The sequence below is a fragment of the Notothenia rossii genome (genome assembly GCF_949606895.1).
Source record: "Notothenia rossii genome assembly, chromosome: 10".
NCBI classification, from domain to species: domain Eukaryota; kingdom Metazoa; phylum Chordata; class Actinopteri; order Perciformes; family Nototheniidae; genus Notothenia; species Notothenia rossii.
Genome location: NC_136908.1, coordinates 49,886,698 through 49,898,807, shown reverse-complemented (window position 1 = coordinate 49,898,807; position 12,110 = coordinate 49,886,698). Strand labels below are relative to the sequence as shown.

Sequence of the window (12,110 nt, the reverse complement as noted above, 5' to 3'; positions counted from 1 at the left end):
CCATACCAGTGGAAATACCGCTACTCAGCTTCTCTCTCTTTTCCTTTTTTCCATGGAAAACTGGATTTGGGAAAAGCCTTGCCTCTCTCCTCCTCCTGCAGCCTTCACATCCGGGTCAGTTGGGTTTGTTGGAGCTGAATGCTGCCTTCAGGTGTCCCTCGTAAACTTGTAGACTACAAGTTTAGAAGTTGATTGATTGATGAATTTTGAAAACATTTGGCACTTTACGATTGTTCTGTGTTACAGTAGTTCATTTCTAAAAAGTAACGAGGTTTGTTGCATTGAAAGTTGTAACGATAATGTAAGGATGTGCTGGTTGTTAAATAAATAAATCTCTTTAAAGAGGTAGAACTACAAAAACAAACTTGTAGAAGTAATTCCTCACATATAGTTGAGTTAGTGTGTTTTTCAACAAAGTTATTTTCATAAAAAAAACACAAATGTGTAGATAAATTGTTAACATAATTGGGCCAAAAAAGTGTGTAGGTCAATTAAATTACCATTATATATTTTTTGATCAATTCATAAACATTAATTATTCAACCATTGTTAGTTGTTAATTGGCTTTCAGGTTTTTTCACTAACCAGTCAGATTAATAATTAAGCTCAATGTAGGCCTATTGTATTCATTCTCCTCATTTCTGTTTTACTCCTTAACTAGGTCGCTTTTGAACAGCGAACCTGTCAATACCGATCTTTGAGATATCGCTTGAAGGCATCACAAGTTGAGCAGCTCCCAGTTAATGCAAAGGCAGACTGATGATCCAGCTGCTGCGCGCTGACATGGATACAAGTGGCGTTTACTGCTGAAACTGGACACATTACAGTGTGGCGCTGACACTGGGGTACTTCAAAGAACGGAAAAACTTCTTCCACGACCGCACTCATGTGATTTCCCCTTGTTTGAGCCATGTCCAAGACCCTGAAGAAGAGGAAGAACCACTGGACTAACAAAGTCCATGAGAGTGTCCTTTGCAGGAATGAGGAGGGGGAGCTGGGGCTGGAGTTGAAGGGCGGCGCAGAGAATGGACAGTTCCCGGTTATCGGCGAGCTTCTCCCGGGCACAGCGGTGTGCCACAGCGGCAAACTGTGGACGGATGAACTCCTCCTGGAAGTCAATGATACCCCGGTGGCTGGACTCACCACCAGGGACGTCCATGCTGTGGTCAAACACAGCAAAGACCCCGTCCGACTCAAGTGTGTCAAACAAGGTAAGTGTTTTCAAGCTCTCACGACAACTTTTCCCGCATTTCGTAGTTTTCTTGTTCGGACATTTTTGGAAACCGTTAGCTTTTTGACACGCTTTGGTGTTTTGACAGCAGTGCTTTTGTCTTCTGAAACTGATAGCCTCTCGATGCTATTAGCAAACATTGTCGCGAAAATGAACTTTTTGCAGTGTTTTATTTTTGTTGCAAGTCTTATGTACACATTTTATTCATATTAGTTGTTGTAAAAATGTGTTTTAGACGTGTTTTGTTTGTGTTTGCAGGGTGGTGTAATATAGCTTGTAAGGGGGTGTGTTACATTTAGGGCAGTCAGAAAATACACAATCACGTTTTGTACTAAATTAAAGTGCAAAAGTGTAGTTTAATGTTGTACATAACAACAACAACAACAACAACACATTTATAATACCATATTGATGCTGTACTGTAATATTTCTAAATGTCATGTAGCCACCGTAGGTCAAGATTACTGAATATCATGAAGCCAGGTATAATACCAATGGCATAAACAATGGATTATATATTGGATTACACTATATTGGATTACTCTTCATCAGCCTCTGAAACTAAAGAATCACAATATTAAAAGCAAACATGTCAAAAATCTATATAAAGTATCCCTTACAAATATAAAACAAGTAGTCAAACTGATCAGTGTGTATTTAAAAACGTTGTTATGAATCAATACTGTAATCTTTTAAAACAACCATGCAAATCATTCTCTAATATCTTCGATGTGAGCATTTGCTGATCGTCTTTGATAGTAAACTTTGAATATTTTCATTGGGCTGAGGCTGTTTATCAATCAAAATAAGTTAAAAGAAAAAAAATGCTTCTTCTACATTTCCAACTTTTTATCACACATATACTTTTTTTGATAAGCACACATTAAGTATACAATATTTATTATCAAATTAGTGCTACATTAAGTGGACTCGATTGGATTTGGAAGGGACATTGTATAGCAAATTTCCAAGTCCCTATTTCAACAGTTTAGTGATGTCATGACATTTTAAGAATACCTTGTGATGAGGTCACAGAAATTGAATGCCGCAGCTTTCACATCTTTTGCAGAAGATTTCTGAAGCGAGTGTTGTGGTTTTACTTTCGGCACAGGAAGACAAGATTGTCCTGTCACACTCCATAATTGTTTTAGACATTTTTTAATTGCAACACACGCAGCAGCCAGAACTCAAATGTAAATTGGCCTAACATGCACCAACTCCATCTAAAGCAGTGGTTCTCAACTTGTGGCTCGCAACCCAAGAGTGGGTCGCAGACCCGTTTCGAGTGGGTCGCGGATGTGTGAGTGAAGAATTATTACGTTGCACTGAAAGTACCGGAGACCATAAACGGTTTTCAAAACTCGCATCGTGATCATCTTCTCAATAAAATATCTTTGCTGATGTTTTTTCGAGTCTTCTGGCCAATCAGAATCAAGATTGTTGCCGGAAGTCCCCACGGAGAATAACTTTGCGGTAGAACGCTTCTTTATACATCCATGGGTACAACCTCAGCTAAAAATGAACACATAATGAAATATGACCCCCGGTTTGATGATTGACAGGTCAGAGAACAATGGGGGCTATCTACCCTTACCCACAATTTAAAGTAAGTCACACAGACTATCTCCTCTTTACTCTTCTCGCCGCAAGATGTCAGAACAAAGTGAAAAACAAACAATGGCATAACATATTATTAATATGTCGGGTGGTAATAGATGTATTTATTTTCTTCTCAGAGTGTACTGTACCAGAATGCATAGTTTATGTTAGTATTTCTAAAAATCTCCTGGGGGAGAATCCACCCAGACCCCCCTGCTGGGGTTGGCTTTTCAGCATGTGTGCTTTTTTATATAGTTCAGCTTTGATTCCATCATCTCATTAAACCTTTTTTAAAAGCATACTTTAGTTCTGTGAAGGGATATAAGGGATATATGCACTGTACTTCACTTTTATTAATATTGTATGCTGAAAAGCATATATATTACAGCACGTTTTTTTGTTTAATAGATTTGAGTGCTTCAAAATGTTGGGTCTCGATGTATTGACCCAGTAAAAAGTGGGTCCCGAGGCCTGACCAGTTGAGAACCACTGATCTAAAGCCTGTCAACGTGGTCCACTAGTTGTGAAGGTCTTATGTCGCGGTCACACTCGTCTGGCCGTGTGTTTTTGATTTATGCAGCTAATGACACTGGGTATCTTGCATTGTGAGCAGAGAGGAGGATCTGTGGGCTCATTTTAGGGTGAAAAAATCAGCAAAACCCCGTAATAGGCTTTGGATCAAAGTCTTAGCCTGTGTGTTTGTATGTGTGCGGATGTGGGTGTGTGTTGAGCGTCACACTAGGGATTTATTCAAAAGGCAGCCAAGCCTATATCAAACTAATGTGTTACTTTTTTCCATGAAATATTTATATCCTCCAGTGATTGCTGAAGTGATTGATATTCTCCCGCTGCTCTGCTCGTGTTTGGTAGTTGACGGTGTCAAGTTGTTTTTATATGGGATTATGTACATTTGTAAACATGCCCACAAGTAAATATTATCTGGGGAAAAACACCCTCGCCGTGTCCTCACAGCAGAGTGTTCAATAACAGATATTTTTTCACTTCCAAGCAGAGGCACATTAACTCCTATAAACTGTTCCAGTACATTCCTTTTTGTGGAGAGAGATAGACAAAGAGCACAGTACATCACAATAACTAATATAAGGCCTGACACATGGTACACATGTCTGCCTGCTGCTTTATCCAGCAATTAAAAACATTTGTTTAAAGCCTACTCTTATAATAATAATAATAATAATAATACATTACATCTTATTGATCTGCATGCTCTCTAGAGAGCGACAGAGTGCTTCAAATGCTTTATAATGTTAAATAGCAAATACTGTAGATGTACAGTAGGAGCACATAAAACTGCCAGCTGTTTTTACTACACCTTGGCCAATAATAATAATAATACAAATGTGGCCTATTGAAAGCTAATCTACCTGCAGGATTCCTGTGTTTGTATCTTCATGGTTGATTGTATTGTATGTCGCTTGGGATAAAAGCGTTATCCATATTCAAGTCTTGTTGTCTCTCTTAACCTGTTAACCCCATGGGGGGGGATTGTTTTGAATTTTTACTCCCAAACGGCTCTTCATGTTACCACAGTTTACCACGGAGCCTCAGTCCCCCCCCCGCTCCAAATCGTGCATGTTCCGTGTTGTCCTCTAGCAGGCACCTTCGATGTCGGGGAAACAATCTTCAATACTCAGAAAATAATGCCACCAGACTCCTTTGCCCCTCCAACATCGGGATGTCCTTGTCCTTTTTCCTTTTTCGTCATTTCAAGCGATAAAAACTCTCGATCTTCTTTCGAATTATTAATATTTTTGGACGCCCTCGGCTCGCGTTCAGGGCGTCCCGAGCTGAATTAGGCCGTCAAATGACGGCAAGACGGCCCCCTGGCTGAAACGCTGGTCTCAGCGCAGCTTAACATTTAACAACCTATTAGTGTGTCATATCCACTTAACGGGAATAAACTCAGCTATCAGACAATACGAACCATTTTTACCTAAACAAAACACAACTCTAACACCAAGCCTCTGAATTAGCACTAAGCGAAAGAGTGCTAACGCACTTAGCACCAGTGTTGGGACTAACGTGTTACAAAGTAACGCGTTACTGTAACGCCGTTATTTTTGGCAGTAACTAGTACTCTAACGTGTTATTTTTTAAATTCAGTAACTCGGTTACCGTTACTACATGGTGCGTTACTCCGTTATTTTTTCAGTACTTGAGTAAATGTACTTGGATACTTCCTGTGTCACATGCGCAGACGCGCTGTGGGCGTGTTTTTTGTTTACTAACAAGACTATCATGGCGGCAGTGGAGCTCAAGTCGAGTTTCTCCGCCTGGAGGTATTCTCACTATTTCACTTTTGTCGAGCACAAAGAAAAGAACGTTTTAGTTAAATGTAAGTTGTGTCTTGGCGGGTCAAAGATCCTATCTACTGCTCAAAACAGCAATTCAAATCTGTTGAAACATCTGCAGAAATAACATGCTGGGACGAAGCTAGTAGCCTAGCTAAGACCACAGACCCAGACTCATCCGACGCCACTCCACCTCCACCTAAGCAACAGCGGCTGGATTTTAACCGAGGGACTGCTAGCCAGGGAAAAGTTGATAAAGCCATTGCACGGTATGTTGTAGAACACATGCAGGCTATTTCTACTATTTCTATTGCTATTTCTTGATCAACAGATTGTATTATTCTCCAATGCAATAACAGTACTGAAATGAAGGCTATAAGGGCATTAATGGGAGCCCTTTTTTTAAGTAACTAATGCGTTACTGTTCACGGTAGCAATATTGTATACTTCATGCAATCTGCACAAACTAGATATCATATGAAAGCTGAGATTCCACAGATTCCAATGGTATAAGTAATATAATAATAAGTATCATCACTGTGCGACCAGAACTCACTGCAGCGAAGCCAGGAAAGACAACACACAACTTCACTTTACGGGGCCAAAACGGCAAATACGTCTTCTGACAAAACGATCTGTTTTCTGATCAAAAGTTGTGTTCAATGGCATTAAAACACATATAAACGCTGCTGAAGGTTAATCCAATGTCTCTGTCACTTTGAAATGATTACTGATAATCCATCATAACATTAACGGACTCACGGGCTGACGGACAACTTTTCACTTCAAAAATGTTTTAAGAAATCTAGACCGCAAAAGAAAACAACATGAGCGTAACGTGTCATCACGTGGTGAAGTGTTGTCGGAGAGCGCCGGATCGCCGCTCCAGCACTTCAAATATTGCAGTGCCCATAAGGAGCCGTACACATGCCGCAGTTTTTGCTTGGCTGTGTCTTTAGTTGTAAGCCCAGTGGCGATCTGTTGTTATTAGTATCTGGTTAGCTAGCTATGCTAACGAATATAAAGAGCTTTTTCTATGACCAGGTGGAAGAGAGCTCTCTCCTGACAGACTGACCCCTCGATTCCAACGGGTCCATCTGCGTCGCGTCACGGTTTTGGTCCGGCCTCCTCCGGCGTCATACCCTACCGGGCGCGTTTCAGAAGCATTTCAGGAGCGTTTCAGAAGCGGAGCATCTTGCGTGCCGGCTCGAAGTTTTTGTTGATTGGGCATATTTCCTGGACAGGCTACTTTTGTACAGACAAAGTTAATAATAATTGTAATATTGTTCTCTCTTTTTTCACCATACGTGTGTTTGCATCCCTGTCTCTAAAAAGGTCAAATTTCACTTGTTTTGCATCAATCTTGATACAGGGTACTTATTTGATGTTATAGTTTGGATTCCTAAAGCTTTCAGTCTACTATCCCATCATTCAAGGGTGGTTTTCACTATAAGTATTGGGTTTTCTTTGGACGGAAACTATAAATTACATTTACTATGTTCAATCTGAAGTTACTTTAAAACAAAAAAAAAAACTATATTAATTCTGACTTTTCTTCATCCAACTCACAGGTGTATCATTGCTTTGAGAAAAAAGATTATTAATTTACCCCTTTTAGAAGTGAAGATATAGTCATTTGTTTTGGGCATGTCATTTTCGAGCCTGAGACCTGAAAAAGAGGCTCAGGGCTTAACAGGTTAAGCTTTGTATTCATTTATCTTCTTATTTATACACTTGCAAGAAACTGTGTGGTTTTGAATTGAGTAAGCCTGTCTGTAAAGGAGAGACTTGTGTGTACTCCATCTATAGAATCGCTTTTCATTCAGTGTTCTTGATCAAGTATCTTCACTCTTACTTAACATTGAGCTTGCTACAGCCTCTAAAAGACAATAAGTAACTACAAGTAAACTAAGGCAACTACAGAAAGGAGCTACAGAAAGAGTTTACTCACAGCACACTGACAACATTTCTTTAACTAATAGTTTTTTCAGTGGAGCTTTGTCTCTACTGTGCTTGTGCTTAATGTTGCTTTCCCAATTAGTTTTCCAGACACTCGCCCAATCACGTAGATCTAAATAAATACTGGTTATTGTTAGAGCTAGTGGAGCGCATCTGTGATTAAGCAGAACATGTTTATCATCCAGTAGTGGTTAAACAGTTGTCCCATTTCCAAAGACACATATTATTTAAGGATGATTACTATCCAGCAATAATAATAGCAGAGTACTCTTTTACATTTGAATCACTTTTCTTTCATCAGGGCTTTGCTCTCAGTGAATAGCTGCTTGGCATGTCCTTTAGTGCTCTTTTTGAATAATACATCTAGTTATTCTCTTCTGAATTGGTCCGCTGCTTCATGAATGTCCCAAATGTAAAAGCTGCGTCCCTTTCTCTTGGAATATCTTGCCTGAATTGCCAACTCGCATTACGATCTTGTCTGTAATTAAAAAAAAAAGCCAGTTCATGATCCACTTTCTTTCTGTTATAGTGATCATGAATCATTTTAACGAATTTAACCGCTTACTACATCCTTTTCCTCTAACTTTTCACGACGTCTGAAATCCTAGGGCTCTAGCCCCTTTTACACTCTCACACATGCACACACACACAATATTAAGTCCTTTATTAGTCTCCGGGGTGAGGATTAGATTAGATTGCCACCAGCAGCCATCTCTGCCCTGCAGGACGTAATTAGGATCTGCACAAAACACTGATGGTTATATAAGGGAACGTGGGGCACAATTACATTCTCAGAGACACAAAGAATTGTCATTATAGCTAGACATTAGGGGGAATGTAAGGTGGGGTCTGTCTGTGGCTAAAGTCGCCCCTATAGATTTGATGCCAGAAAAGGTCAACGTCAGAATTTACTGATACACCTTTTTATATACTTAAAATATGTATATCCAATGAATTTGGGCCATTATTGACCTTGTTGTTCATCCAGTTGCGATAAAGTTGGGTATTTGGTAATTGTAGATACACTAATGTGTTGGAATGTTGGGTAAAAGAAAAGTAAAATCTGTGGATTCCTAGTGTGCTGCAATAGTTCATAGCATTGCCTTTTCAGGCTCGATCGTAATGTTATTACTATTGTTGCGGTCCCTAGTGATGTCACAGGACCAGAAATGTAGTAGTAGACAAGAATACCAGTGCAATTCAAAGAATGTGGATACCTAACTCGATAGCATGATAAAAACACACTCAAATAAAACAATAAATCCCATGTACTTCAACATACACACCTTTACTTTGGGGGTATACTACGGAGCAGGATTTTCGCTTGGGCCGGCTGACTTCAGGGAAAACTCTGGGTTTCCGGTCCTACGAAGCTGGTTCTCTTTTTAGCAGGCTAGATCTCCATGGTAACTTATGTTGTGCGGGTCCCGACCAGGTTAGGTTGCAGGCTAAGAGCTCAACTCAGTGAAAGAACTGCCTGCTGACCAATCAGAGCTCAGTGTGCAGAGTTTAAAGCGATCAAGTCATATTACAGGAGAAAGGAAATACAGAAAAGCTGCCGTTGCAGGAAAGACGGCCGGCAAAGATCACCGACTGTGTGAACGTGAACATTAATAGAATATCACCTCCCATCTTCAGAGCAATCTGACTATTATAACATTAGCGTTAAGAAAGCTTACTTAAATATCTGCCACAACATAAGTAACCGGATCAGAGTAACATTAAGTACAGTCCGCGGCATATCACATCATAATGTATCATATATCTCCTTATCTGAGTCAGCTGAGCCGTATCTGACCGTGCAACACTCACAGTGCCACATACTGTATGCAGAAGTATTATTTTAAGCTACACATTAAGTTGACGAAACACTCGAGACAAATGTCATTAAAGTCAGATCCACTCGTGTCTTAGACGGGGCAGTTATCATAAACCTGTTAATGTACGCATTCAAACACTTTTTCTTTTACCAGCTGTATTCACCTTGCAGGTGTGTGGCTTTTATCCTGGAGAAAGTGTTTAAGTCATGGATGTTTAAAGTTTAACTTCTTCATATGTCTAATATTATAGTCCATGTTTGTGATTGGTCGAATGCTCCAAATACCACCCCTTTCATGTGAACGCGCACATAACTAGATAGGACACGGCTGGCTTGAGCGATCCACTTGATTAACCCGCGTCGTAGTACCGTTTAGTGAGAGCGCGTATGTTTTGGATTAGGCCAACCGGCTTACTCAAACATATCCAGGTTAGGTTGAACCAGCTTCGTAGTACAGGCCTCGGGTCATAATTCTCTCCTATAGCTGTTTACAAGATACCATTTGAACTCAATTATGGGACTGTTGGATTTTTTTTTTATCATAATTGAGAAATTGCAGACCCTGCCCCATAGTAACCCTGTTGCGTGCTGCCATTATGTTCGTTCCTGACAAATATGCAACTCAAGAAGAAGGGCTGTTTGAACCCTTATCTGCTGCTTAGTGGATGTGTTTGAATCCTCCAGGTACACACAAATCATGCGGGCAATATGTGAACAATGTCAATTGCATCACAGCTGCCTGCAAAATGGTGGAAAGTAAGTGTATTACAATTGTTGCAAATCCATTCTCTCTCTGCATAGTCTAACCTTGGATAATCTGCCTGAAGAGTAAACACTGATTCTCTAATTCATAAATATTTCTCCCAAGGCATAATTAGCTTTATGTCATATACACTTCTCCATTCTCTCTATCGCTCTTCTCTTTCACACACACTGAAATGGCCCAGTTCAGCTTCATTTCTAAGTGCCAGTAGAGGATTAATGCAGCCAGCTATGGAGGCTGTCACTGCATCTTTCACTGCCTCTCCAATGAGAAGCTCTCAGTAGCTGAACTCCAGTTAGGACTGTATGATGGTTGAGCCTACTAACAGCTGTTGGGCACAGGTGAGGGCAGACAGTTCCAGGTCAGCCAAAGGCAATCAGTGCGCTCGCCGGGGAAACACTTAGCGTTAGAGCTGTTGGGGAAAGTCATTACTGCAGCCTGAGTGCATGGAGCTAGAATGGCAGCACCTTTGTCGCTTTAAAAGGTTGTTTTGAGCTTTAAGGATGGCTCTTGGTCTGTCGGTCCTCCTCGTTGGTCCAGATTAAGATTTAATGGATAGTTTGGATAATTAAGTGAGTAGTTTGAGGTACTTCATAGCCAGCATATTACCTACCTACTGGCCAAATTGCCCCCAGTTTAGAAAAACAGACAGAAGTACTGAGGTAAGGTGCAACCAAAATGTCAATTCAAGTGTTTAAAGTTGGTCATTTTAGAATATTTTCACTGCTTATCCTTGCTATCAGATAGCATGTGTGTCTTTAAATGCATTTTCATGAGCTGCTTGCAAAAAACTTCTAAAATGTCCCATCCTTTCATTAGAGCTCCCTTACAGATACATATAGACAGATTTTAACTAAGGCTTGCCCTCCTCAAGTGTTTGCCTTCATCTTTAAATCTACCTATCTTCTTTCATTTCTCTTTCTAAATCTAATAAAGGAGCTGTGATTCCACCTCTCCATTTTGCTCATATCCCTCAGATTGTTTTTATCCAACACCATCAAATGATTTCTGTGCAGTGACTCACACCATCATTTGATTTTGGGAAATAAGGTGAAGCCAGTAATGTTTTGTAGAGGAGATATTCCTTTTTGCTGTGGCCCTGTTTCAGCTGGAAATTATTTTTCTTTAGTTTACCAGGTACTACTTCACATGAACCCGGCCCTTGTGTAATGAAGTTTCAGAAGCTCCACATATGAAACATAAAGTCCTTTGTCCGCCATCAGATAGTATGAGGTCAGCATTTTTGTTCACAGATAAATTGATTGTGCAGACTCACCATAAAAACCCATGCCACAAAGAAACAACTCTTAGAACAACTGTCTGTCCGGCACAGCTCAAGGGAAAACCAGTATGTTATGATACTATCAAGCCAATGGCGCGTGTGCCGGGTAATGGGATGACTGATGTGACTGAAGATGAGTCTGGACTGGTCACCGGTCTGTTGGGGGTTTGAGAGATGGGACGGGACAATCCCAGAGAAGTTGTGTTGAGTCAGACACACACACTGTGGCGTGGGAGTCTGCTAATGATCCTCAGTGCAGTCAGATTCATCTGTCTTGTTGTCAGGCTCCCATTGAGAGTGTTAAGTTGCACCAGCTAGTGTAACACAGAGAGTGTGATACACAAACAGACTCCAACATGCTCATAAAGAGACTGTGTGTTTGTGAGTGAGCGAGTGTGTCAGCATGTCTCCTGGGCCTCGGCAGCACTTACCACATGCTGTCCTATCATGCTTGACAGAGGTTTGTTGGAGGGATCCTGTTGTCGTTGCTTCTGTTACACTGTCTGACTGCCAGGCTCACCTCTGGAGACAGGTAATGATAAGGACGCACACGCACACACATGCGCACGCACGCACACACACACACAGACACAGACACAGACACAGACACAGACACAGACACAGACACACACACAGACACACACACACATATATATATATATATATATAACTGTCTGCCCTTGTCAACATCAACCATCTGCTGTGGCAAGTGGAAGTATTCCATGGACTGATAATAAAAAAGCTGCAAACTTTTTATCTTATTTCAATGTTTTTTATTGATTTGCAATTATACTAAACGGAGAACAAAGCACATGAAAATGCAGATTTTTAGATACAAACAATTTAAAGAGAAAAATAACTAAATAAATACTTATTAATAATACAAATTAAAACAAATAAAATTGAAAGGCTGGCACGGGGGATTTAGTTAGAATAATCCATTAAAGACTGCCATAACTTGTAGTATATTTGATTAAAAAAACGTTTGATGTGTCCGAGTAAAAGTCAGACTACACTTGTGTTATAGTCCGTTGCATTGGCATCAACTGAGTGTATCAAGTTATCTAGAAAAATAATGCTTTCCCTTCAATGCTGTGGAAAGGGTTATAATACATATTTGATGACTTCACCTTTATCTAAGCCCT

General features: G+C 40.3%; 1 protein-coding gene across 11 annotated transcripts in view; it reads left to right on the top strand.

The window, feature by feature from the left end:
* The first annotated feature begins 724 nt into the window (after window positions 1–724).
* The window catches only part of magi2a (membrane associated guanylate kinase, WW and PDZ domain containing 2a), a 211,754-nt gene continuing 200,368 nt past the window's right edge, over window positions 725–12,110 (top strand). For 4 of the 11 annotated variants that reach the window (XM_079653969.1, XM_079653967.1, XM_079653966.1 and 1 more), the window contains exon 1: window positions 728–1,211. In XM_079653969.1, coding sequence (XP_079510095.1) covers window positions 911–1,211 — 301 coding nt within the window. In that variant the 5' untranslated portion in view covers window positions 728–910. Of the gene's footprint in view, window positions 1,212–12,110 lie in introns of all 11 variants that reach the window. The other 7 variants (XR_013803216.1, XM_079653970.1, XM_079653971.1 and 4 more) reach the window with 3 other exon arrangements.